We start from the raw sequence: 26,636 nt of genomic DNA on the forward strand, positions 1-26,636 counted from the left end.
ATGTCCTCCCCCAGGCTTCACTGGTCTATTATGTGAGGAGAACATCAATGAATGCATACCAGAGCCATGCCACCATGGTGTGTGTAAAGATGGCATCGCCACCTTCTCCTGTGAGTGCTATCCTGGATATACAGGCTCCATCTGTAATATCCAGGTCCAAGAGTGCCACAGCAACCCTTGTCAGAACCGAGGACGCTGCATCGACCTGGTCAATGCTTACCAATGTAACTGCCCAGCAGGAACTACTGGTAAGTACTTAATGTGCAAAAAAGCATTGCTTGTATCATGAGACAAGTTAATTCTAATTTATTCTTCAAAGAAAAAGTGTTGTTTCACATGGGGAACATGATGGAGGCAGATGTACAACAGCTCTGACAGGATGTTTGGGGACAGCATTATTCACTGAGAAAAAGTTAATATGTTAATATAGACAGTGATAATAAGTCACTCTGAAACACCCATCAGACTGGTAAGAGCAGCAATGTGATCATCAAAATGGTTAATCCACTTTTTCATCTGACTTTTTCTGCTTTGCAAGCCAGTACTCTCCTGGTATCTTTCACGATCTAGTCCAAGCCACTTTCTCCTTCGAAGTAGTGTGTGCTGCCATGTCTTCTGCATGGTTTTAAACAAAGCTCTGCTCTGCTTGACATCTGGTTGCTATATTAAACCATGCAGCCTGAACCATCAACAGAGGACATCATATGAGTTCTAGCTCCTCTGACACTTTGTGACACAACTTTTTTTCACTAAAATGAAAATCAGTTCTACAAAATATTTTATGAAAGAATGTAAATCTGAGTCACTCTAAATAATCTGTTTGCCCATTAATGTGAGTTTTCTCTTATTGATAGAAAAGCTTGAATTGAATGTAAAGACCCCCATCCCACACATATAGAGCTTCCTGTATAGCTTTCAGTGTATTGTAAAGTATAGAGCACTTGACATGTTAGCAGTCACAAGTCTGGGTTGAGCCATGCTACCCCACATTGCTCTGTGGATTAGTAAGCTCAGTTCAGTACGTTGTATCACCCTGAGGCCTGGTACTGGAGTCTGTACAGTACTCACTTTACTAAAACTGGCGGCAGGTCACCCTGTCAGATCACACTTTCAGGTTTCATGCCCTCACTTCCCCTCCTTTGATGTGCCGTGTTCTCTCTCCGTCCAGTTTTGTCTTTGTATGTCTCTCCCTCTTTCTGTTTCTCCTCCTTTCCCTCTCTCTTGCCTTCTCCCACTAAAAAAAAAAAAAAAAAAGTGCCTCATGGCAGTCTCGTATGTCATATTTGTAGTATTCCTCTGCTGTATGAAAGCTGTCTCCATTTATTTTAACATTTATCACTTCTTGTTTATCTTCATTTATATGGAGTCATACTCCCCCTGGTGGTAATATGTTTTATTTTCATTTTATAACAGCTAGTTGATCTACTTCAACTCTAATGCAACTCCTTACTAACTTTAGCCACAAGTGATTTGAGAGAAGTTTTTTTGTTTTTGTTTGTTTTTTCAGATAAAATGATAAAGCATATAACCTGGTTATTGTTACTCTATATGAGAGACTACATGTATTTTTCTCCTCAGGGGTAAACTGTGAGATCAATGAAGATGACTGTGCCAGCAACCCCTGTGAGTACGGAGAGTGCCAGGATGGCATTAACGAGTACAAATGTGTGTGCGCCCCAGGATATACAGGTATGTTTTTGCCTAAATCCAGTGAAATCAATGTGATAACAGCATACAGTGTTTCAGATATGAAGCAGGTTAAAATATCAATATTATACAACCATATTTTGATCAACACATTAATTGAATGTGTGCTTTTGATACAACTAATTCCCATCGAATTGCTCTCTGATAGGAGTTAAATGCGATGTGGAGATCAACGAGTGTAACTCAAACCCATGCATGAGTGGGGGAACCTGTGTGGACAAGGTCAACGGGTTCCAATGCTTGTGCCCACCCAGCACCCACGGCCCTCTGTGCCTCTCTGGGACAGACCACTGTGCTCCTCAGCCTTGTGTGCATGGAGAATGTATTGAACAGCAACATGGGTACGTTAACCATATACTGCTGCTCTGAAGTTTTATGTTTGGAGATCCTTCTTTTCTTATCATATTGAACCCATGAATGTGGGCTAACATACACTAGTTATGTAGTAGTTGTGGGACTTTAAAAAATCCATAAAGTAAGGCAACAGTTGGGCCAACAATCCAATAATTTTTACCATGTTTTATTTTAGTAGTGTTTCCCTTTACTCTGTTCATATGTTGGGGCCCCCTTCAGTTGGAAAATTTCTTCCAGCCAGCCTTGCTTTCCAAATTTGTACCTGCTCAACAATAAAACTACAGTATCAGCACAACTACATATAAATAATCATATAATAATCCAAGTATTTGCCATTCTTGAACTGCTGAAAGTGTTGTGGAGAGCCCCATGACAACCTGCTGTTATTATTACTATGTGGCTAATTTCACATTCTAAACTCATGCTTGCATTTCCTTGGTGTAAAGGTACCGCTGTGAGTGTGAAGCTGGCTGGGTGGGACAGCACTGTGAGCAGGAAAAGGATGAGTGCCAGCCCAGTCCGTGCCAAAATGGTGGCACCTGTTTGGACCGACATAATGGCTACACCTGCCAGTGCCAACCTGGATTCAGAGGTAATAACACTAATAATAATTGTTGTATTTCAGCATAGCATTTTTTGAACACGTGTAACTCAGCAATCAATAGAAAAAACGGCACTGAATTTAAAACAAAAAAAATCCTTGAATCGCCCCTCCTCTCTCATTAGGTGTGAATTGTGAGAAGAACATAGATGAATGTGCATCTGGGCCCTGTCTAAACCAAGGCTTTTGTATAGATGGAATCAATAGTTACACCTGCCAGTGTAGTCCACCATTCACGGGTTAGTGACACCACATTTCTACCAAATTGACATCCACTTTTTAGCCTGCAATCGCAGTCTTTGTAGTGGCCTCCTGAATATCATTTTTTGGAAAATTTTCATTCACTTGTTTTAATCATTAAAAATGTGTGCAATGTCAAAATAGGTAAACACTGTGAGGTGGAACAGGTTCCCTGTGCCTCTCATCCATGTGAGAGGGGAGGAGTTTGTCATCCATCTGCAGACTACACCTCTTACACCTGTCGGTGTCCCACTGGTTGGCAAGGTACATATGCATCTGCGAGATATTGTGTTCTTATGTGTCTGCCTGATCGAGTCTGTGTGAATGTGAGATAGAGGGAAACTGTGAAACAGTGTGCCTGAGGGCAGTCATATCTAATGCTAAGTTTCACTGCTAGATTGATCATGTACTAATATATTTTTGTTTGTTCACAATTGTGTAGGTCAGCGCTGCAGTGAGGATGTGAATGAATGCAAAAAGAACCCTTGCAAAAATGGTGGCCGTTGCATGAACAGCCCAGGCAGCTATACGTGTAAATGTCAACCCGGATACAGCGGACACAACTGTCAGACAGACATTGACGACTGCTCACCCAGTGAGTCTCATTTCAGCTAATTCTGTCACCTTGTTGGTGGCTGTACACAAACAATGGAACCTGCACCTCTACATTTATGATGCACATGTGTTATGACACCTATTTAATGTTCTTAGACGTATCAATGGAGACTGGAGATAGCCTCAGTAGAAAGCAGCCTAAAAAGCCCCCGGAAATATTGAGTTACACATGGGTACAAGTCTGTACACATTGTAAAAAGATCTCAGACAAACAGTCTTGTTAAAAGAAGGGAATGTGCTTCCATGGCATCTCTATTTTTTACTCTTATAATTTCAGCCAGACAGCTGACAGTTTTCTCATTGATAACTTGTTTATTCAGCGGCTGCTACTTAAGTCAAATTTTCGTTCATGGAAAGCCTCTCTTCCCTCCCTCCCATCCCCTCTGTAGACCCATGCCTGAATGGAGGCTCCTGTGTGGACGATGTTGGGAGTTTCTCTTGTGACTGCCGCCCGGGTTTTGAAGGGGAGCGCTGTGAGACTGAGGTAGATGAGTGCGCCAGCCAGCCCTGCAGGAACGGTGCCATCTGCCGGGACTACGTCAACAGCTTTGTGTGCGAGTGCCGACCGGGCTTTGATGGAATCCTGTGCGAACACAACATACTTGAATGTACTGAGAGGTGAGCCATTTGTTTTTATTTCTAAAAAAAAAAATGTCCAGGTTGTCTAAAACAAGTTTTTCTTAGGACTTTTTTAGGGGAAATTCATGATGTATGACATAATGAGGGTTTTTGGTTTCTTGTGGATTTTATACTGTGTTTGCCCTGTCTCCTCAATCGTACCTTTTCAAGTATGTCTCAGTAACCGAGACATTTTTTCATTAATCACTACTTCTTTCTCTCTTTCCCTCCAGCTCCTGCCTGAATAATGGGACTTGCATTGATTACATCAACACTTTCTCTTGCCGTTGCCGTCCTGGTTTTTACGGGACATTCTGTGAGTACGAGCAGAACGAGTGCGACTCTCAGCCATGTAAACACGGAGGAACCTGCACCGACGGCCTGGGCACCTATCGCTGCACCTGCCCCATGGGATACAGTGGACAGAACTGCCAGGTAAATTGTCTGTGTGTCGCTGCAAGTGTATAGAGTGGGTCTCCAGGTAACGTGTGAGCTGGGTCATACGTGTTCTTACTAATTTGAGGTAAAAAGCCATTGAATATTTGCTAATATTTACAACTAAAGTGCCCAGGGTAAGTATAGAGGGGTTTTATGCTTTACAGATTAGAAAACCTTTTAGGAAAATTTGTAATTTAGGGTCTAGATATAAATACAAAGTGACCAAAGTAGAAGAAATAGTCTGCACACAGAACGCTGAGCACTCAAAAAGTTGGGCTGCCACAAAATAATTTTTTTTGAAAATGGAGCGTGGTTAATGGGGTGGCTTGGAGTCAGTGTGCAGGCGTTACTTCTTTCATTGGTGCCAACTTTTTAAAATAGCCCTGCACCTATACGTGATATGCCTATAATTAGACCCCGTAGGTTAGATGTATCCAACTAAAAATATCTCACTTAAGAAGGTGGCTGGATACAACCGACTTTGCAACTTTAATCTTTTCATTCTTTGCATGCAGAACCTTGTCAACCTGTGCAGCCAGGTGCGCTGTCTCAATGGCGGCTCCTGCTCTCAGGAAATAACCCACTGGAAGTGCCACTGTCAAATGGAATGGACGGGACTTTATTGTGATGTTCCCAGCATGTCCTGCCAAGACTATGCTGCTAAAAACGGTGAGAAACTACTTCTTGTTGAGTTGTTATCTGAACAAAAAAGAACACATTATTCCAAAGTAGGATGGGGCGATAGTGAAATCTTTTAAAATATATGCAGACTCAACCCAAGAGAAAACTCTCATTGTAGCTAAACAAATTTACAGTTTAAACGTTATTCACTGCAGCCTGACAACGATGAGTTTGTGGGTTTCCTATATACTTTTTCATCAGACAAAATCTTAAAATAGGCAGCAATTGTATACAGTAAGTTCAGTCTTCCCAATATGTATCTCCGTTTCCAAATGTGCTGTAGGTCTGGAGGTGGAGAACGTGTGTAAGAATGCTGGGCAGTGTGTAAATCTGGGTAATTCCCACCAGTGCAAGTGCCAGCCAGGATACATGGGCAGTTACTGTGAAGAGATGGTCGATGAGTGCCAGTCAAACCCTTGTCGCAATGGAGCTACATGCAAGGACTATCAGGGCACATACGAGTGTATAGTAAGTAAAATTCTCAGCTGTTTTTGTATGTATGTTTGTTTTGTAGGTTTTTAGTTTTAGCTTTAATAATTAAGATGCTTCAGATTTTTTGTCAAATCCAAACTAGCAACAATATTCCTAAAGCACACACTGAGCTAACCTGTCTCTGTTGTTACATTACTACAGTGTAAACCGGGCTACCAGGGGGTGAACTGTGAGTATGATGTGGATGAATGCCACTCTAAGCCCTGCCTTCATGGAGGAACCTGTATCAACCTCATAAACCGCTTTACCTGCGCCTGCCCACCTGGAACACACGGTAAGACTCCGTACAGCATATCCACATGAATACACACACACACTAGGTTGAAATGTAATTGAGGATTAAGGTAAAAACTAATTCTCATAAAGCAGCTTTGAAGCTCAAATGGGAAATGAAAAAATGCTCCTATGAATTAGAGATAACCTTTTTCGCATTTCATTGAAGTGGATTGGTTGGAGCAAATGGCAACCATTGCAGTTAGAACTTAATATTGGATGTATAGTGCATTTTTGTATAAAAATCAAACAAGTCTTAGTTTTACATATGTATTTCATGGTTAAAATGATTGATTGATAATATGATTACCCTGAAAGGGTATCTTAAAAGGGTATCTAAAAATAATATTAAGAGCACATGAAATACTATCTTGAAAAAGTTTATTACCTTACTTGATACATACAGTGATATCTTTCTGTTCTTTGCTTTGTAGGGCTCCAGTGTGAAGTTAATGTGGATGACTGTGCGCCCAAGCCTGGCTCCTGGGAGCCTCGCTGTCGGAATGGAGGACAGTGTGTGGACGGTGTAGGCCGTTACACGTGCTCTTGCCCTCCAGGATTCGTTGGAGAACACTGTGAGGGAGATCTCAACGAATGCCGGTCTGGGCCCTGCCACTCTCCTGGCAGCCTCGACTGTGTGCAGCTGGTTAACAATTACCAGTGTCGCTGTCGCCTCGGATACATGGGTACATACGTTTTAGCTGCTCAAAGGGACATTACATTCCCATATCTAGTCATTTTCTGTGTTAGAAAATCAGCAAGGCATTAGTGTTTTACGTACAATATTTCAGTAATGTCATTGTCTTGTTAACTAATCCTGCAAATATTTCAGTTGTTATCTATTATTTCTTTTCCTGTGTAACTTTCTCTTTTCTCTCACCTTGATCTGCTAGGTCGTCATTGTGAGTCCATGGTGGATCTGTGTCTGTCTAAGCCGTGCCACAACGGTGGCGTCTGCTCTATGAACATGAGCTCAGTACATGGCTACACCTGCTCCTGTGCTTCTGTAAGTTTATTTAATGTTCGCCCTTTTCTGGCATTATAGGGTAACACAGTTTCCATCAGTTCTCCTCTTTTACGCTCACAAACAAGCTTTACAGTCATTGCGTTTCCATACACTCCAGTAATTTGATCAAACTCAATGTAACGCTGTACTCTCATTATGAAATCTGTGATATAAGTACCTTGATAACAAGTTTTTACATTAAGGTCTTGATTAATAGTGCTGTGCTCATCAGTCTTTCAAATAACTATGGGCATGCCATGTATATGCATAGTTTAGCTATTTGTTCTGTGTTTTGATTTTTGCGCATATGCCACACATTTCACAGTGTGAACCAGAGGCAAAGCGAGGTGTTTGAAAATAAGAGGGTCATGGCTGGCAGATGTCCAAGAAAACAAAACACTCATTTTGGCTGGACTGTTTTACAATTCATCAACACTAGAAAACATGAATACCAATGACACACCTCCATTCGCTTGATAAATTCTCATTATTCTGTAAGCTTCCATTTTCCAGTTATCTCCCTTTGAGTCTATTGGCTACCACTCAATCCTCCAAACTCGACTATCAAACAGAAACTTTTAACTTTGGTTAATAAAGAACACAAGTGTTTTTGAATTATGGTAGATAAATAATTTAGATTTCTCTCTATAAAAGGTATGATAAGAAAAAATACAATATCTATAGTGTTTCTGATGTTCAATTATCACATAAGTCTTAAAGGAGAATTGATCTATTTCATTAATCTGTCTGATTACGGTAAAAAATAGTTTTTAAATGTATATAAAGATACTGAGTGACCTCCGGAAGATTACAAAAGAGGACAGGCGGCTGACATTACTACCTCGTTGTTTCCCTTTGTTTTGTTCTTATCTAGAACATTAATCCTTTTCACACTAAATGCTTGTTTTTTTCTCCACTAACCTCTTGCTCCCTCTGTTATTCTCATGCATGCTTCAGAGGGCCACACCATGGCTCAGGTATAGTAGACAAGCAGGGGATTTGTAGGAGAACCTAGATGTACGTTAGTTATAGTAGTTAGTTTCATTAAAGGCCTTTTACAAATGCGTAGTCAAGCCCAACTTTTAAACTGACTCTATGGCTATCACACTTCAACAACATGTTATGTTTTATAGGGTTTTACTGGGTTCAACTGTGAAATAGAAATAGAAGGCCACTGTGCAAAGCTACGTTGCCAGAATGGTGGGCGCTGTGTGGAGTCACCAGTCGGCCACCTGTACTGCCAGTGCCAGCCTGGCTTCACCGGCCTACACTGTGAGAATGAACAGAGGTGTCAGTGGAGCTGCCAAAATGGAGGAACCTGCGTCAAAGACCCGTCCAATCCGAACCAGTACAGCTGCCGCTGTCCCATGCGCTTCTCCGGACGATACTGTGAGAACACACTACTTGTAACAGTCACTCCAACCTGCCCCTATCCGCAGTGTGAGCGGCAGTCAGGGGATAAGGTGTGTGACGATCAGTGTAACAACCATGAATGCAAGTGGGATGGAGGAGACTGCTCGCTCAACTGGCAACAGCCTTGGGTTAACTGCACTGCCAGTGTTCCCTGCTGGGATCTCTTTAAGAATGGCCATTGTGATAAGGAGTGTGACAACCCTGGGTGCCTCTTTGACAGCTTTGAGTGCTGGGAGACCACACCGACCCCCTGCAAGTATGTGACCCTCCTCTTTATTTCTTAATAACCAGGTACAAAGTCCGAAACATTTTGAGGCCAAATCACAGAACACCTGTCCTCCTTGTACCATGTATTTACAGGTATGACAAGTACTGCGCAGACCACTACCATAATGGCATCTGCGACCAGAGCTGCTACACGGCGGCTTGTGGCTGGGATGGCCTGGACTGTTCTACCGACATTCCAGCCAACGTGGCGATTGGCACTCTGGTTATCGTGGTCCGGCTGCAACCCGAGGAGCTGATTGGGGACTTAAACGGTTTCTTGCGCTCCCTGGGAGCCCTGCTGCACACCAACCTGCACGTGAAGCGGGATAAAAATAATAACCCAATGGTGTACCCTTACTATGGGGTGGAGGAGGAGCAGGGACGACACATACAGAGGAGCAGAAGCAAGCGGGAGCTGGAGAGGGAGGTTATTGGGTAAGGATAGTTCATGATGGGATAGTCACATCATTTTTTCCTCTTTTGGCTATCATATAATATTCGGTAGCTCGAAATTAATCACCGGTTAACTGCGTGCCATTAACTGTCTTTGCATTTCCTCATTTGTCTGTCTAGCTCTGAGGTGCACCTACAAATTGACAACCGAGAATGTTCCCAGAGTTCTGTCGACTGTTTCTCCAACACTGATGAGGCTGCGTCCTACATTGCAGCAGCACACATCAAGGCTGAACTGCCTTACCCTCTAGTAACTGTTAAAAGTAAGTAGGCTTGTCATTCAGCAGTTAATGGAATTTAACCTAACTTAAGTCCGATTACCTATTTTTTTTAAGGTAAAAACATAAATCAAATGATGACGAGACATCTGGTATTCAGACTTTTCTTTGTATCCTCCAGGTGACCCGACCGTGCCATCTAAGCCATTGTATCTGATGTACCTGATTGGAGTGTCCGTGGTTATTATTCTGCTTATCCTGGTGCTGGGGGTGCTAGCAGCCAAGAGGAAGCATAAACACGGTGTCCTGTGGCTGCCTGATGGCTTTTTGGCCAGTAAAAATGACAAGAGGAGAGAGCCTGTCGGACAAGATGACTTTGACATGAAGTGAGTGGATATACAGACGAGCAGCTTATGTTAAAGAGTATTTAAAATAGGATATATGATAGCAACTGCTTGGTGAGAATTCATACCAGAGTAAAATGTAGGGTGTCTCAGATGATCTGGGTAAAATGTGGGCAGAAGAAGTGAACAAGTACCTATCCTACTGTTAGGAAACTTTGAGTGTATTGATACTGTACGTTAAATGGCTGGAGCAGCTCAGTGGACTCAGGAGAAGACTGTGGTTGTACTGGCCAGCACCCAGTCATCAATACTCGTGTTGGATTGAGTGTGAAACAGAGAATAGCTGTGACACAGAAGCATGCTGTGTTTTGGAATAAATGTAAGTGTAAGTGAATAAATGTAATGTTACTGTTGCTTAAACTTTTTTTTTTGTTTTTGTGTCATATCAGGAATTTCAAGAGCCAGGATGGAGCCATGATTGATGGAGGTCAGAGTCAGAGATGGCTGGAAGAAGAGGTCCCATCCAAGAAGCCAAGAGTAAGCAAATTGAGAGTGAATAAACATGGTCCAAATACAGCTGATAGATTGGAGTCGTTACAATGAAACTGGGTAAAAAATGTTTGAAATAGCAGAAAAAGGTTTTTGGTTCTTATGAATGTTGTTTCAAATTCTGTTGCTTTTTCGTAGACTGAAGACAAACCCCTGCTGCCCATTGCTATGGATGGAGGCGTTGACCAAAGGGAGTGGACCTTGCAGCACCGCAAGGCTGCTGACATCACGCTCACTCCCCCACAAGCCGACCTGGATGCTGACTGTCTGGATGTTAACGTCAAGGGACCTGGTGAGAAGGTTTTACTTCTAGACTTCTAGATCAGATTCATTTTCAATAATTTCTTTAATAACGAATTTCTCCCCGTCTCAGACGGCTTCACCCCGCTGATGTTGGCATCGCTGCGTAACGGTGGAGGCCCGGACTGCAGCCTGCACGGAGAAGAGGAGGAGGAGAGTGGAGGAGATGAACCAGGGCCGAGTATCATTTCAGACCTTATCGCTCAGGGGGCTTCACTGATGGCCCAGACAGACCGCACAGGAGAAACAGCGCTCCACCTGGCTGCTCGCTATGCCAGAGCGGATGCTGCTAAGAGACTGCTGGACGCTGGAGCTGATCCCAACGCCCATGACAACATGGGCAGAACTCCTCTGCATGCTGCCGTGGCGGCAGATGCCCAGGGAGTCTTCCAGGTGAGACGACTGTCTGATCTTGAACTTGATAACTATTGAACTGATAACTAACTCTGAAATCTGCTTCACGAAGGCCTTCCATCATTATTCATCATCTTTTGCGTGTCTGAATCTTCGTCTTCTCCCAGATTCTGATTCGTAATCGTGCAACAGAGCTGGATGCCCGGATGAATGACGGCACTACTCCCCTGATCCTGGCAGCCAGGCTAGCTGTGGAGGGCATGGTGGAAGAGCTGATCCACTGCCACGCTGACATCAATGCAGTAGACGACCATGGTAAGGAAACCATATTTGTTTTATTTATTCCCTCTGTCAAATGTCTTCCTTTTTAACTGGATGTCTGGTCTGCATTATAGCCTGTACTGTAGGCAGCCATTTGGATTACTATGAAAAACATTGCATGTATTGAAACTGCATTATTAGTATGAGGAACTTTGCTACTTGTAAAGCAGGACAAGTATCCAGATTAGATCAATCCATCCAAATCTGGTAGGTTTATGGTGGTAAACCTTAATGACCATATAAGGCTCACTTCAGTCCTTTAAAATTTAGTTAGATAGCAATTGTTAAATAGCTCTCATTAGCTCTCATAAAAATACAGTAGTTATGAATGGATAAGAGAAAAAATTGGCACTAAATTGTAATATTTTCATTGTGGTTAACATGGATGTGCTTCTCTGTCTTTTCCCACGCCCCACCATTTTAGGCAAATCTGCTCTGCACTGGGCAGCTGCAGTTAATAATGTGGAGGCCACTCTTGTGCTTTTGAAGAATGGAGCCAACCGTGACATGCAAGACAATAAGGTTTGTCCTTGTGTTCTCATTTATGCCATTTCAAACCGTGTTCCTTAGTTTGTGTGATAATTATGAATACTGTATATCCAGTGGTGTGACAGTAAAAAAAAAAAAAAAAAAAAAATCATATAAAAGTAAAAATCAAAGATATTTTACTAGAAAAGGACTCAAGTAAAAGTAAAGTCACACATTACAAAACTGCTGAGTATACTGTATGTCATGGAGTATTTGGAGGCAAGTGCTTGTAAAAAGTGATATTTAATCTATAAGAATTTAGCAATAAGACTTTAATTCATAGATTTATATTCCATTTGCTTAAATGTAAAGTTTAAAGTGATACCCCAAACAAAATCCATCTTTTGTGTATCAGAACTTACTCAACAAATTCACCTCAAGCAGGCTTTAAAGGTAAATATATAAGGAAACCTCTCAAACCAATCCTGTGTAATCAAACATAATCTCACTTATCAGCCGTCAATCTGTATGCTCAGCTAAACTCAAGACACTTGAATTTTAGTCGAAATATAGCTCAAAACAAGTCTGACAGGAGGTAGGAGCAAAAGTATAAGTGAAAGTAATCAGAGAGATAAAGTGGGTAAAGTGCAAATTTCTAAAACATGTACACTCCATAAGCGCAGTGAAAGAATTTCTATTGGTACACCACTGAATAGACTGTAATGTACAGAACTGTGAAAAAGAGTCAACAGTTTCCCATGCGTTAATATTGAATTTGTACTTTATGACATTAATTGTAAAACAGAGAAGTATATTTATCATTATCTATGTTTCCTTCAGGAGGAGACCCCACTCTTCCTGGCAGCCAGAGAAGGCAGCTTCGAGGCAGCTCAGGTTCTCCTTGATCACTACTCAAACCGTGACATCACTGACCACTTGGATCGGCTGCCACGCGATACCGCTCAAGAACGTATGCATCATGACATAGTCCGCCTGCTGGACCAGTACAATTTGGTGCACAGTCCACACAACGGGCCTAACCACATGGGTGGAGGAGGAAACTCGGTTATGTGTGGGGCCAATGGAGCAGGCTTCATTGGCATGCGCCCCGGACCACAGGGGAAGAAGAGCAGGAGGGGCGGAGGTGGGGCGAAGGTGGGAGGTGTTGGCGGGGGAGCTAAGGAGTTGAAAGACATGAAGGCAAAGAGAAGAAAGAAGCCTGCTGGAGGTGAGGGGCCAGGCGTGGGTGCTGGAGTGGGAGGGGGAAGCGGAGGAGGTACGGGAGGAGGGAGCACGAATGGCATGAAGGCAGCAGGAGGACTTCCAGAGAGCTCTGTCACCATGTCACCTGTTGACTCCCTGGAATCACCACACTCATACACAGGTGATGTGTCCGGCGCTGTCTCCACAACAGCAAACTCCCCTCCCCTCCTAAGCAGCCCCACCTCCAGACCAATGCTGCCCCCTGTCAGCCACATGCTTGGACAGCAGCAGGGCTGGGTGGGCATGACCAAGCACGGCTACAGCGGCCACATGTTCGGCCTCGTACCGCACCAGATGGGGGGATCTCACCCTGGCATGGGCCAACACCATGGCCAGGGCCCAATGCTGACCCCCATGAATGTCACCATGAGCAGAGAGCAGCTGCCGCCCATTGTTACGTTCCAGATGATGGCTCCTGGAGGAGGCCAGGCTATGTTGAAGCAGCCACAGCCTGGGCAGGTACAAGTCACGCAGTCCCAGGGGCAGAACCAGAGTCAGGGTCGCCCCCAGCAGGCGCCAAGCCACCTCCACTGCACCCAAGGTATGATGTACCAGATACCTGAGCAGATGAGCATGACGCACGGGCTCTCCCACAGCCTGCAGCACCCCCACACCGTCGGCCACGGAGGGATCGAAGGCCAGTCTCGACCACTGCCCTCCTATCCGCCCATGCAGAGCCCTGTGGATAAATACCCCACACCCCCTTCCCAGCACAGTTACGCCACTGCTGGCTCAGAGGGCACCACCCCCGGCCACTCTGCCCATCCACCCAGCGAGCACCCGTATCTCACCCCTTCACCAGAATCCCCAGACCCTTGGTCGTCCTCGTCGCCTCACTCCAACTCAGACTGGTCTGACGTCACCACCAGCCCCACCCCTCTGGGGAACCCACACCACGCACTAGCATCATCACACCACACACACATTCCAGAGCAGGTGCAGCCGCAGCCGCAGTCGCAACAGATGCAGCAGGCCTCTCAACAGCCGCAGCTTGGAAACATGCAGGTGTTTGCGTAAGCAGGCCGGAGGACAGCTTGAAACAGACTGACTTTGGGGTTTTGTGTAGTTAAATAACAACACATGATAACTCATTCAATGCTTTTCTCATCTCTTTTATTAATTCTCTTTGTATGTTCGTCATTGTTATTATCGGTCACCTCCCCTTTTACGTTTTCTTCTCCTCTTTGCACTTAAGAAAACTGTCTATAGTTTCTAAAACGTCATTGAGTATTATCAGCTAGATATCAAAAGTTCTCTATACCAAAAATCGTGGAGTTAGATGTCTGTCATAAGCTGAAATCAGTTTTTCCATGTAGTTCCTTCAATCCCAGCCAAGCATCCTCTGCCTTCTGTTGGTTGAGGCAGGACTTTTTCTTCTCCGTCTTTGGCACCCAAACACAAACTGTTTATCGAGGGATCATCGAGGAACTGCCGACCAAATGGTGGTCAGCTGGTACTGCATCGGAAAAACAGACAGTTGAGATGGACACTGAGAAAGGACTGCAGACGTTCTGCATTGATATTTACTGTTTTGGAGGACATTGTTAGTTCTTTCTGCTATATGCTATCCGTATGTGTTGTTTAATGTGATAAACCTGCCAAAACTAACTCGTCGTTGAAACTATTCACTCTACTTTTTTAATACAATGGGTCACATTCAGTTGATGCTTTTATTCTCAAAGCAAGACTACTTAGTTGTCACCTTATTTTTTTCATTCATGCATTGTTTTTTTTTAAATGTTTTACTGTGGGGAAGGGGGAATTTTATAAAAGGCCATTGCATGATTCGAAAGACAAACACCAAGAAAATAACAGAGTAGAAAGACGTGCACTCAGAGGCATCTTGTTACTAAACACAGTGAATTCACCATATTTTGAAGGCAGTTACTGTTACAGAAATACAGAAGAGTTGTTTTGAAACCCAAGTTAAGTTTTTACGGCCACCGTCATATCCTGTCTTGTGATATCTCATCACAGATGCTGCCACTATACTTCCTGTGTTGCTGGGGGATTAATTCAGAAGCTTGACAAACTTTATGCAAAAACATACATTAGTTCTGTCACACTCATTGTTACTGTTGTGCACCTGGGTTTAGTTTGTTGTATGATGAAATGTACATAGACTTACAGTATAGCACATTCTGCTTGTCATTACCGAGCTTAATTTGGCAAAGACGTGTTGACTCTTTAAAAACATTTTTTTATATGAATATTGTTCGCACTTGAATGATTCTGAATGTTACTGAGGTGCGTGTTTTACCTTTAACCTGCCTCTTTTCTAAGTAGTTTCTCTTCCAAAATCATCTAACCAGTTTCGCCTTTTGCTTAACTACAATCAGTGTATCTCAGCACCTTTTTAAATTGTCATGATTCACATACCAAGTCTGGAGGTGTGTAAGGTTTAATAAAGTTAGTTTTTGTTTGTTTTTTTTGTCTTCCTTCTTAAAGTTGATGTTGAGCATAGCTTTGTGTGACTGCTCTGTAGACACAGACAATCATTCACTGTTTTACTTTTGAAACTTAAAAAAGGAACATCCGTGTCTCTAAGACCAAATTTTATTTTATTCAGCCAAAAATGTATGTCATGTCCAAATTTCTGTTGGTTGTTTCCCTCGTTTGCAAAAGTTGCGCAATCTCTGAAAATCTCTAAAAAAAAAAAAAAAAAAGTGAGACACACAGCACGCACATCCTGTACCAAGAAATGTTGCCTTTGTTTTGAATTACTACTGTAAGTGTAAACAAACCAAATTATTCATGTTTTGTCAATATTCCCAGTGCCTTACATTTCAGGGCTTTATTCTCTGTACTTAGGACAATCCCTGCAGTTTCACAAACAAACGTGCTGTACGTTGAGATGTCAGTCAACATTTTTAACAAGAATTGCGCATGTCAGTTCCCATACATATGCGAGGCTATGTGTCTATGTTCTGTATATAAAATGTTTTTTATTGTACTTTCCTCTGTTAACCAAATAGCCTATAATATACATGTCATATGAAGTAGTTGTCACCGTGTTTGTACTGAATAAGGTAGAAGACTAAAACTGATAAAAAAAATAAGTTGTCTGTTGGAAAAAAACAAAACAAATGATCAACCAAATGTGCTTGCTGAAATAAAAGCCCAGATCTTGATAGATTTCTGCACTTTTGCCTTTTTTTGGAACTATACTGTTTTCTCATCATGTTTACACAAAGTGCATGCGTTAATTTTGAATCGATGTATGGTGGTTTCACAATTAGACCTTTAACAGAGGCTGTTGATTCAATCATGCAGCAATTTTTGTCTCTGCTGAATCAGTTCTCAGTCCTTTTAAAATATGAATGTTTTTTTTTTTTTTTTTAGTAAAATAAGATCAGGACAGCAAATCGATTCCTTCAGTAAATATTATTGTACCAGGGTGTTTCAGAGACGCATCTTCTTCCTCGGGGCACATTTTTTGTACTTCCAAACAACTGAGGAATATAGATTTCATGGATGTTCACGGGGCGTATTTTAATGAAAGACAACACCAATATTCAACTTTGGACTTACCTTTTTTTTTTTACCTAAAGCCCTTTTATGTACCTGACATCTTCTGACATCAACGCATCCATGGATCTGAAATAACTTCAGCAACAAGCAGTATCAGTTAAAAAAAAAACACCAATGTTAATAGTTTCTATCCTATAAATCCGCATCATTCTGACATTTCAAATTAAAGCGAATACTTAAAAAAAAAAAACAGCTCTGCTATTCCTGAATGTTAATCGTAGAAAGTTTCATTCTACACTGTCCTGCACGGGCGAGTGCTGTTCTTTTACTGTTTCGTGCAACCTGTGTTTGGATTCCAAACTGATCACACGCCCTGAACAGCCCTTCGTTGTTTCACTGTGAGTTCTGTAAATAAGGTCCATTTTGTCAGCCCACATTGAATACGAGCAGTGCAGTTTGTTTCCAGACCAGCAGGCGGCTCCGAGCCTCGCGGGGAAGCCTCGACGAGGAGACGAGGAAGAAAACCTGTACACGGAAGTTATTCGGGACCCTACATGCATGAGAGTTACCTCTCCCAGTGTACAATTTTACTTTTTCCTCTGGCGGTCAGTTGGACCGTAATGGCGGTGGACGCGCTGACCCTGAACGGATAATGAGCGGGCGTCAGCGCGCGGTAGATCAGCCGAAGGGTCGATGGGCGCCAGGAGCTGAAGTGCAGCTGTTTTGACAGCTGGGTTGAGCCTCCAGTACCTGGTCTTTGAGTCTGACAGAGAGAGCCGCCGAGAACAGACGAGACCCGAGGGTTTAAACCCGGGAGAGGGGGTTTTATTTCGTGCAGAGACATTTACCGACGTCTGTCAAGTTGCTTTTGAGGCGCCATCGAAGGAAAGGAAGAAAGGTGAGAGCTGCCCTCAGTCAGCGACTGCTCTTTGAGGGAAAACCTCTTTTTTGTGTCTAAAACCCTTCTTCCAGTCCCCTTTGTGGCCTTGAATTTACCTCCCAACCTTTATGACATTTCTAACTACTTGCACTGTATCTCTGTGGTCTCGCTTTTCCCTTTTCTGTGGCCAGCTGCCCACCGACCCGTGGCCATGACTTCATCCCGGCTGAAGTACCTCTCTCTGGGCGTGCTGGTGTTCCAGACCACCTCCCTGGTGCTCACCATGCGGTACTCCCGCACTCTGCAGGCCGAGGGCCCGCGGTATCTGGCCTCCTCAGCTGTGGTGGTGGCCGAGGTCATGAAGATCCTCACCTGTGTGCTGCTCGTCTTCAAAGAGCACAGTGAGTGCACATGGACACAGTCAATATCACCTTAATTGTATGGCTGCAAATAACCCATTGTTTTCCTTATTTTGTTTTATACTATCTAAGTCAATTGATTTTTTTTTTTAAACCAAAGAATCGCTTGTGAGGTCTATAAATTTTCATTTAAAAACAAGAAGGCACAATTTCTGAGAGCCTACGTTGATGTCTTTTAATTGCTTGTGTTGTCTGACCAACAGTCCAGTACCCTGAAATATACATTAACACTGATGTACAACAGAGAAAATCAGGAGAAGCTGGATCCACCTTGTGTTTGGGTTTTTTGCTCAATAAATGACTGAAATGATTAATCAATAATCAAAACGGTTGTTCTTTAGTTTTCTGTCAATTGACTAACTAACAAGTTGACTCATACTTACACCAGTATTACATTTGAAAAAAAACACGATTTAACATCAATGATAATGTACTGCTAACAAGGTGCAACTAAAACTAAGGCTGGAAACCACTTCAAAATTGGTTATAGCAGTGTTAATACAATAGCTGAGTTTTGATACTGATGCCAAAACGATGCTTTTTTTTATGCCTTACTTTGAGAAATATAGAGACATTTCTCTCATCGAACAAATAAGGTCTCTCATGTTGTATGTTGCGTAAACATGCGCAGCTGTACAAGAACTTTTTCTGGAATAAAATACAGTCTAAAACTGGAAACATTTACAGTATGGTACCGTTAAAAAAAGTACTGAGGTTCAGTGCTTAGCCTGACCAAACATGGCACACGTACTGTTGCTGGAGGGGCAGAGGCTCTACACAAAGTGCCATTAAGAGGTGTCGATCGGGTTTGTTGGGTTGTCCCTGTCGCATTGAAACAAAAAAGAAAATTAGGAAAATGAATCCAGGGGGGTCGCTTTCTTTGAATTGCTTCTGTCCCGCTGCCTGAAGTAGTCATCCGATAGCACAGTAAACCTGCTTCTTGAAACAAGCCCCCAGTTGACAATGCCCGAGCCGCCTAACTTTATCACTTCAGGAAATACTTTTTCCTTCACTACCAACCACTTCTACTACAAGCATATCAAAAACAACAGAGTGGAAACATTTCAAACACTACACTGCTCTCTCATCTTTGCTTTAATGGGAATATGTAGACATGTAAAGATTACATACAAATTAACTCAGTACCCTGTTAAAAAGACACTGCTAACCAGTTCCACAGCTGATTTTAATCTCATTACATTGTGCCAGACTTGCTTTAAAAATTGGACTGAAATGGACTCAAAGTGATGTACTAACTTGTTTGTTTTCATTCCTCAGGCTATAGCATGCGAGCTCTGAACAGCGTCCTGCGACAGGAAATCGCCCACAAACCCATAGAAACACTGAAGCTTGCGATCCCCTCGGGGATCTACACCCTGCAGAACAACCTGCTGTACGTCGCCCTGTCCAACCTGGACGCAGCCACCTACCAGGTACAGCAGAGGGAAGGTTGGGTTTGGATTTGAGATGTGTGATTCTGCATGACGCACAGGAAATCACGTGTCTTTCTGGGCCTTTTAGCAATTAGCACATCATTCTTTTTCATGGGTTATTTACAGTTTTCGCACTTTTTCTCCATCAGGTGACGTACCAGCTGAAGATCCTGACCACGGCTCTCTTCTCAGTTTCCATGCTGGGCCGCAAGCTGGGCGTCTACCAGTGGCTCTCTTTGCTGATTCTTATGGCTGGAGTGGCTCTTGTGCAGGTCTTTTACAGTCTCTTTAATGTTAATGGCTTTAGAAATTAAAACATTTTCACAACCTCAAGAAACAGGCCACATTATGTCTTCTATGTGGTTCCCCTGGATGGAAAATAGCAAACACATAGAAACATCGGAGGGATTTTATGAGTAGCTGCTTTTAAATGGAGTCTTTTTAAGTGAATAGCAGAGCTCTAGGATGGTTACTTGTCTTTACTGTTGATAGAATTAGGACTACGATGATAGGGGCAAGCTAAGAAATCTGTTGGGTCTGAAAATGACACATTGCAGTCATCCATGTATCTTCTAAAAGAGAAAAAAATACACAAGAAACATATCACTTTGTTTTTGCTTTCATTAATGGGTGATCTCTAATTTCAGCCCGTGGACAGATTAAAAAAAAAAAAACAACTCTTAATCTCTGTGGGATTTACTCAGTTATATAAAGGTGAAATTTAAAAAAAAGAAATGAGGCCTGAACTAGAACGCTGAATAAATATTGGCTACGAGGGGTTACGAGAGGTGTGCCGATGAATGATGAAATCTCAAAAAAGGAAAGACAGTTGTGAAAATCACTTCCTCCTCCTCCATGAAAAAACAAAGAAAATGCCCGTCAGTTAGTAATACGCCGGATGTGACCTTAATGCTGGCTGAGCCCCCATACAACTCTACAAGGGAGGAGGAGGAGGAGGATGAGGAGGAGCAGCAGCTACACCCTCATAAATCTACAGGATCAGCCAGGTAGAAACATACACCCCCCCCCTTTGCTCTCATTGTAACCAGGCTGAGTGCAGGAATGTGACTGCGGTTTACCCATGACGCCTCCTGAAGGCTGAAACAACAGACCACCACATCAAATATGATATGAACAGGCAACCATAGCAACTGTTCTGGTTGCACACGGTATCACCTACAAACAAAAAAGAGCTAAAAAGCCAGCAAGAATCAGCTGAGAAATAATTGGCCTGTTTTGCATTAATGCAGTGTCTCATTTTCACTTTTCTTTTTCGGGGTTTGTGTTGTTAGTTCTCAGTCAGCAGGGTTTTTTTTTTTTTTTTTTTTAGGGGGGTATTGGAGGAGGTATTAAGGTGGAAGCATCTTGTTGCAAAAATTAACTTACTGAAATAATCTTTACCAAAGAATAACTCAACCTTGTTATGATATATGTACATATTTACCAAATAAAAAAAGTGCAATAGCTGCAATACTACTACTACTACTACTACTACTACAATATATTTCTTACTCTGCACAACCAGAGATCATTATCTTAACACCTATACCCATCTTTCTTGCTCAGTGTAACACATTATGCCGGAACTCGCACTCTGCAGCATTTTTACAACTCGTTAAAGTTGTGAAGATGCCTTCGTATGAATATCATGGTACCAGCATCATGGATTCAGAGAGAGATTTGAGTGTGATTGTTAAGATTACATTTCATCGGCATGTTTATTTGGTCCGAAACATATGATGCACATAGTTTTATGAATGAAATTGCTTCTTTTGACAGTTGGTGCCCATGAATTCTGTTCCGCATCTTCCTAGTTGAATAAGAAAGTTGATACCACTCATATTTGCCACTTTGATTCAAGATTACAGCCAGCAGAAGGTTAGCCTAGCTTGAAGATTGGAAACAGGGAGAAACAGCAGAAATGGTTCTGTCCAGAGGTAACAAAATCTGTCTACCAACACCGCTAAAGCTCACTAACTAACGTGTTGATTCTGGTTTGTTAAATCTGTACCTATACAAAAACCAAAGTGTTAGAACAAGTTGTTGTTTTACAGGGGGTTGTGTGCCAGACTGTTTCTTGGCGAGGTATCAGTTAAATCTGTACTTGAAACACACACAGAGAGTCCTTTTTTCTTTCTTTATTCCCACTTTGTATAATTTGTGGTGGTATTGAGTATTTATATTTATATTCTTAACTTTTGCATCACTTTGTTAGTTCAGATTTTTAACCTCTAGAGAGGTTCGTTATATGGTCTTTCTGGGTGGATGGAGTTTGCTGGTAGTAAATAGCTTCTGGGATTTTCAGTCAAAAACTGAAATGGTGTAATTTTGTCATGTGACGACAACCGAGCTACCATCATCTGCTGAGGAGGGTTGTTTGTTTGTTTGTTCGTTTGTTTGGTCAACCCACTGTTTCCAAGGTGAAGAATGAACTTTCCAGCTCAAGGTTTATTTTAATCCAAGCGTTTCTCCCGTGCCTGCAGTGGCCCTCTGAGTCGGCTGCCGCTCCGGAGAAGGAGGCCCTGTCTGCAGGCTCCCAGTTCGTCGGTGTGACGGCAGTTCTGGTGGCATGCTGCTCCAGCGGGTTCGCCGGTGTCTACTTCGAGAAGATCCTGAAGGAGAGCAAACAGAGCGTCTGGGTCCGCAACATCCAGCTAGGTCAGTGTTCATCATATCAGTCGAATCAACCAGCTGTTTAGAATGTTTAGTCTCAAACGCTATACCAGGTATTCTTACAGGAAAGATGTAATTCAATGCACTAGTGTTACAATGCTGAAGACAGAACTATGAAATTCTCCACAACCATTTTATGACATCTGATTAACGCACGTCCGTCAACACAGCGATGCCACTGTGAGATGTTGGAAACAGATTGAAAAAGGCCCCAGCACCATGTTTCTGACGTGAGCTCCTGTATACAATTTCCTTTCTTCCCTGCGCAGGGGGCCAGCTGGTCTTTTTTACCTCCGAAACATTTCTGCTAAGATGAATGTTCCTGTCTAGTTATTTTTACCCCGAACGCGTTAGGCATGTGTTAAGTCTCCTGCGATTCCTGGTGTGAGCTTGGAGCTTTTCCGCCTGCATTTAATGTTGGAGTCGAGACAAGAGCAGTGAAGAAAATGCTCTGCAACTACCTTTTTTCTTTCTTTTTTTTAAGTAGTTGTAAAAGTGATACAACAAAATGGAAAATGAAGGAAATTAGGATTTAGTGCTGAAACGATTAGTTGGCTAATCGATCAGGGATGTTGATAATCTAATTGTTAAAGTCATTTGACAGGCAAAAATTCCAAACATTTCTCTGTTTTATAGGATTAAGAATTGAATATTTTGGACTGTTGCTCCAACAAAACAAGCAATTTGAAGATTTTTGTTCACAATTAGAATGAGTGGAAACATACTTGACACATTAATCATAAATGAAAACATTTGTCAGTTGAAGCCTTATTAGAGAGGTGGCTGGAGTACATGCTGTGTCAAGATATCGAAGGAAAAGAAAAAGAAATCTTTGAGCGACTGACCTTAAACTCAATCATTCCCTTCCTGTATGTGTGTGTGTTGCCAGGGATGTTTGGCCTGGTATTCGGCCTCTTTGGTATGCTGGCCTACGACGGGGAGAGGGTGAAGGAGTCGGGAATGTTCCAGGGTTACAACACTGTCACCTGGACAGTTGTAGCGCTGCAGGTAACTCTCGCTCCACCGATAGTGATTCATTGTGCGTTTCCCACCAAAACAATCAAATATATTATCAAGCCTCTGGGGTAACGGACTCTTTAGTTTGGTGGATCAGACTCCCTGTTGGCCCGCACAGGTCATGCCTTTGTCCATCTGTGTCTGTGTGTTTGTTGTTTCTCAAGGCGCTGGGTGGTCTGGTCATAGCAGCGGTCATCAAGTATGCAGACAACATACTCAAGGGCTTTGCTACATCGCTCTCCATCATCCTGTCAACTCTTATATCATACTTCTGGCTGCAGGACTTCGACCCCACTGGGTAGAGGAAATAGACGCTCTCTTTACCGCTGTATCTCCTCTGTATATTTTTTTTATCTGTGTTTTTCTTTCGCATAATCACAATTTCGCGAGCTGATAGAGTTGTCTGCTCTTGTCCGCAGTGTGTTCTTCCTGGGGGCCATTTTGGTCATTGTGGCCACTTTCCTGTACAGCTATGAAGGCAAGTCATCCCCCAACCCCAGCAAGGCGTAGGACACTCAAGGCTGACACTACAGCAGCAGTAGGAGGTCCTGTTGAAGCGTCAAGACCAGGAGGGGAAAGGAGGACAGGGATAAAAAGAGGGGAAAGGTCTTTATCGTATATCGTGGTCACAAAAAAGGAGGAGCAGAGGAGTAGGAAGCGAGGAGGTAAGCAGGTTGGGAACAGAGGACAGGAAAAGTGAAAAGGGAGATTAAAAAAAAAAAAAAAGCAAGCACAACGCTGTGATAGGCCTCAACCACCAAAAGTGCCTCAGCTGGGAAGAGTAACCAGTGAGAAAAGAAAACTGTGGCGAAACAGGATCGTATGGTTTGCTTTTTTCCAGGAATTACCACCGTAGAGATAATCCTGGCGCACCTCCAGAGCTGAGGAGAGACTCTCGGCAGGACCAACTGATTGTGTTCATTTAGAACCTGTTTGACTGCCAGTCGCTGTTACTGTCACGTCCATCACACCTACACAATAAAGGATTAAAGAGGCAGACAGGCAGGAGTTTCTAATACTTCTTTAATACCACATATTTCAGATGTAGTGTGACTTTAGCCCAAAGCGTTGGCTTGTTCACCTCAGAGTTGCAGTATCTAATGCTCTGACAGTCTTGAGTTGTCCCACTTTGGGCCTCTGAAAGCACATTTAGGGCCTTTTTGCCCTGAAATGTGCTTTCCCAGCCATTGTTTACTCCAGAGCTGTGAACAATACTGCAACAAGCTCTGACAGTCACATGGTTGCAAATGGTCAAGGTTAGCGTTGGGGCCATGGTTGGGGTTAGAGCCCGCTACAGAGGAGGGATTTGTACACAGTTTAAGAGGCCTGTCTACCTGGGAGGCACCATTCGGGGCAAAAACTCATCAGTTTTACAAAGGCCTTTAGACTAGGGTAGTGGAAATCACCAGAAGTAGTATTGTTACCTAAATTACTGCTCTCATGTTGCGTTTTGTTCAGCTATTTTTGGAAACAGTTTTTGTTGCCAGGCAACATATAGTCAGTGGGACGTCTTTGATAACATATACAGATCACTGTATGACTCTGGGCTGTCTGTAATCTGGGTGTATGGATAAAATGCTACAGGAATAAATTAATCCGACACTTCAGAAATGCTGTTCTCGGCTGTAACGGGGGTATTATTTAAAGATTTGGATTTTGGAATTAAAAGGACAGATTGATCATGTGGTAATTTTGTACAACTTTAAATTATATTAACCTTTGGTGTAAATAATAGCACCATTTAAATTGTAACCTATAAATCTAAATGAATTGTCTGTTTAACTTATTCAGTGATTAATTAGGCTTAAGTTTAAATTACTTTTTAAAGCCACTGATTAACGACATCCAGCTCCTTATGTCCTGTTCTTGTGTAGAAATTTATTCTGTTGATTCAAAGTAAAAGTAATCGAAATATTAGTAAATGTGGCCCAGGTAAGTCTGAACTGACTGAGTTATTGATACTAATTTGATCAGACATCTGTGAAACATTATCTACATAGAAAGTAACTTTGGACGGTACGCTTGGACTGGTGTTCATCCTCTGGAACTACTTTTTTTTTTTTTTTTCTTGGGATAAAGCGGGTATAATTAATAACTTTATTTTAATTATGGATATGTGAATCTTTTATAAAAGAAAAATGTTTCCTTTAACTTTCTGAATGTGTTATTGTGTCATTGTGTGTCTCCTCCCCCGATGTTTTCCATTGTACAACCCACACATTTACGTTTTATACTCAGACTCGAGCGCACCACAGTAAAAATTTATAATCATCTTTGTAGCCTTTCATTCACTTCGCATGTCGCCTTAGAACTGCAAACTACAAGTCATGAATAAATTCACACTTTGATATATTTGGCATTTGTTTTAATGAGTTTAAAAACACTGCATGCAAAAGCCAGACAGTCTGAGAGAAAGGACTGTAACACGGCAGAAGTTGATGTTCTTCATATTATAACACTGTAAACCACCTTTACCCAGTCGTTTTTAAAACAATCACTGCATTAAACTCCAGTAAGTCAGCAGAACAAGTAGGAATTAATGAGTCGAGCTCCTCATGAAGGGCCGTGTACTGCTCTACCCGAGTCCTCAGGCACATCTGTAACTGTAAAAGACACTTGAGGCCCTGATACACACAGGCAGCAACTGTGTGACCTCCTGGTCAAGTATAAATGTATTTTCTTTTACACTTTAATCGGGGCAACTTGTGAAAAAAGTTTCCATTGTGTTTCACCCTATAAAAGCCGCAATTCTCTGAATAAAATCACAGACCGATAAAGCTCATCTTCTTAGTTTTCTCCAGTTAAAAGTGCTGCTCTAGATGTTTCCCTTGATTGTCAGTGTGGGCTCTCGGATGCTGTTTGCCTCACAAACTGCTCCTGTGTCATGGCTACAATAGGCATGTTGTTAAAAATATCCACTGTCCATGATAAGTGTGTTGCAGGGCTCGCAATACACAGGCGGGACAGTCCTTCCGGTGATCATGGCTCTAGTGTCGTTCTAGATGAGGTGTGTATGTGTGTGCACGTGAAGGCTTGTTCGGTTTGCACCAAGAGTAATGAGCAGCATGGGTAAAATAACGTGGTTACATCCTCCGTCTCTCTTCATCTCTGTCTCACCCGGACCAGCTCAGCAGTTCAGCAAGGCCTGTTTTAATGGCCCACTGTGCACTGAGTGTGTATGAGCAGAAATACAGCACATAGACCTGCCTGGAAAACAGTAAGCAACATTTACTCCCAGATTCAGCTTGATTGTGAGATGTTCTTATTCTGTAAGCTGCACTCTGGTTTTCTTTTTCATTCAAGAATCATCATAAAAACACATTTTTATAAAATCATAATGGCACAAGAGACTGAATTGTGTAAACCAAATACTGCACCAATCTTTAAAGGGTCAGTTCGACCAAAACCAAAACCCCATACAAATTCTCACTTACTTTTAGCAGTACATAGCAATGTATGTTGGTTTTGCTTTTATTTTGGCAGGCTGTGAGATACCTGAGATTCCTGCTTCCACTCCAATACAATGAAGGTGACTGGAAAGCCACTTGTGCTCAGAGCATTGGCAAATTTAGATGAAAAAAATCAAAAACGTGTTTCTTACCAGAAATAGTAAATAAATGTAAATACTTTCTACCAAAGAAACAGTCCTTATGAAAACTTTTGATATCAAAGTCTGTGAATAATACAGAGTATTTGTTAAAGACACAATGCTGCTGGTTTTTTAGTCTAGCGCCAAAGCTCTAGGGACAGCAATGTCCGTCTGTCATA

The 26,636-nt window shown here is 42.4% G+C and overlaps 2 protein-coding genes across 3 annotated transcripts in view; both read left to right on the top strand.

The window, feature by feature from the left end:
• notch2 (notch receptor 2) overlaps nucleotides 1–15,655 on the top strand; it is a 48,546-nt gene extending 32,891 nt beyond the window's left edge. The window contains exons 12-35 of one of the 2 annotated variants that reach the window (XM_040128383.1): nucleotides 15–248; nucleotides 1,579–1,689; nucleotides 1,856–2,048; nucleotides 2,508–2,653; nucleotides 2,788–2,901; nucleotides 3,047–3,166; nucleotides 3,345–3,497; nucleotides 3,907–4,135; nucleotides 4,369–4,570; nucleotides 5,089–5,242; nucleotides 5,538–5,722; nucleotides 5,888–6,020; nucleotides 6,454–6,705; nucleotides 6,913–7,025; nucleotides 8,159–8,694; nucleotides 8,799–9,140; nucleotides 9,279–9,421; nucleotides 9,558–9,762; nucleotides 10,170–10,257; nucleotides 10,408–10,561; nucleotides 10,643–10,962; nucleotides 11,091–11,238; nucleotides 11,669–11,766; nucleotides 12,553–15,655. In XM_040128383.1, the coding sequence (XP_039984317.1) occupies nucleotides 15–248; nucleotides 1,579–1,689; nucleotides 1,856–2,048; nucleotides 2,508–2,653; nucleotides 2,788–2,901; nucleotides 3,047–3,166; nucleotides 3,345–3,497; nucleotides 3,907–4,135; nucleotides 4,369–4,570; nucleotides 5,089–5,242; nucleotides 5,538–5,722; nucleotides 5,888–6,020; nucleotides 6,454–6,705; nucleotides 6,913–7,025; nucleotides 8,159–8,694; nucleotides 8,799–9,140; nucleotides 9,279–9,421; nucleotides 9,558–9,762; nucleotides 10,170–10,257; nucleotides 10,408–10,561; nucleotides 10,643–10,962; nucleotides 11,091–11,238; nucleotides 11,669–11,766; nucleotides 12,553–13,992 (5,813 nt within the window). In that variant the 3' untranslated portion in view covers nucleotides 13,993–15,655. The remainder of the gene's footprint in view (nucleotides 1–14; nucleotides 249–1,578; nucleotides 1,690–1,855; nucleotides 2,049–2,507; nucleotides 2,654–2,787; nucleotides 2,902–3,046; nucleotides 3,167–3,344; nucleotides 3,498–3,906; nucleotides 4,136–4,368; nucleotides 4,571–5,088; nucleotides 5,243–5,537; nucleotides 5,723–5,887; nucleotides 6,021–6,453; nucleotides 6,706–6,912; nucleotides 7,026–8,158; nucleotides 8,695–8,798; nucleotides 9,141–9,278; nucleotides 9,422–9,557; nucleotides 9,763–10,169; nucleotides 10,258–10,407; nucleotides 10,562–10,642; nucleotides 10,963–11,090; nucleotides 11,239–11,668; nucleotides 11,767–12,552) is intronic. The other variant, XM_040128384.1, reaches the window with a different exon arrangement.
• Nucleotides 15,656–16,962: 1,307 nt separating this feature from the next.
• slc35a3a (solute carrier family 35 member A3a) lies at nucleotides 16,963–23,607 on the top strand. Its single transcript, XM_040129482.1, has 8 exons — nucleotides 16,963–17,344; nucleotides 17,518–17,727; nucleotides 19,024–19,178; nucleotides 19,328–19,450; nucleotides 21,662–21,836; nucleotides 22,741–22,859; nucleotides 23,033–23,166; nucleotides 23,288–23,607. Exons 2-8 carry the CDS (start codon nucleotides 17,538–17,540, stop codon nucleotides 23,376–23,378), a joined length of 987 nt encoding a protein of 328 aa, XP_039985416.1. The 5' UTR covers nucleotides 16,963–17,344; nucleotides 17,518–17,537; the 3' UTR covers nucleotides 23,379–23,607.
• The last annotated feature ends 3,029 nt before the right edge of the window (nucleotides 23,608–26,636 follow it).

Source organism: Xiphias gladius, chromosome 6 (genome assembly GCF_016859285.1).
Source record: "Xiphias gladius isolate SHS-SW01 ecotype Sanya breed wild chromosome 6, ASM1685928v1, whole genome shotgun sequence".
Classification (NCBI taxonomy): domain Eukaryota; kingdom Metazoa; phylum Chordata; class Actinopteri; order Istiophoriformes; family Xiphiidae; genus Xiphias; species Xiphias gladius.

What these genes read in the sequence shown, in the direction of transcription:
- slc35a3a (XM_040129482.1), top strand. Translation starts at nt 17,538, where the DNA reads ATGACTTCATCCCGGCTGAAGTACCTCTCTCTGGGCGTGCTGGTGTTC. An exon ending in TGGACGCAGCCACCTACCAG is followed by an intron (nt 19,179 to 19,327) that starts GTACAGCAGAGG and finishes TTTCTCCATCAG; the next exon opens with GTGACGTACCAGCTGAAGAT. An exon ending in CAGGACTTCGACCCCACTGG is followed by an intron (nt 23,167 to 23,287) that starts GTAGAGGAAATA and finishes TCTTGTCCGCAG; the next exon opens with TGTGTTCTTCCTGGGGGCCA.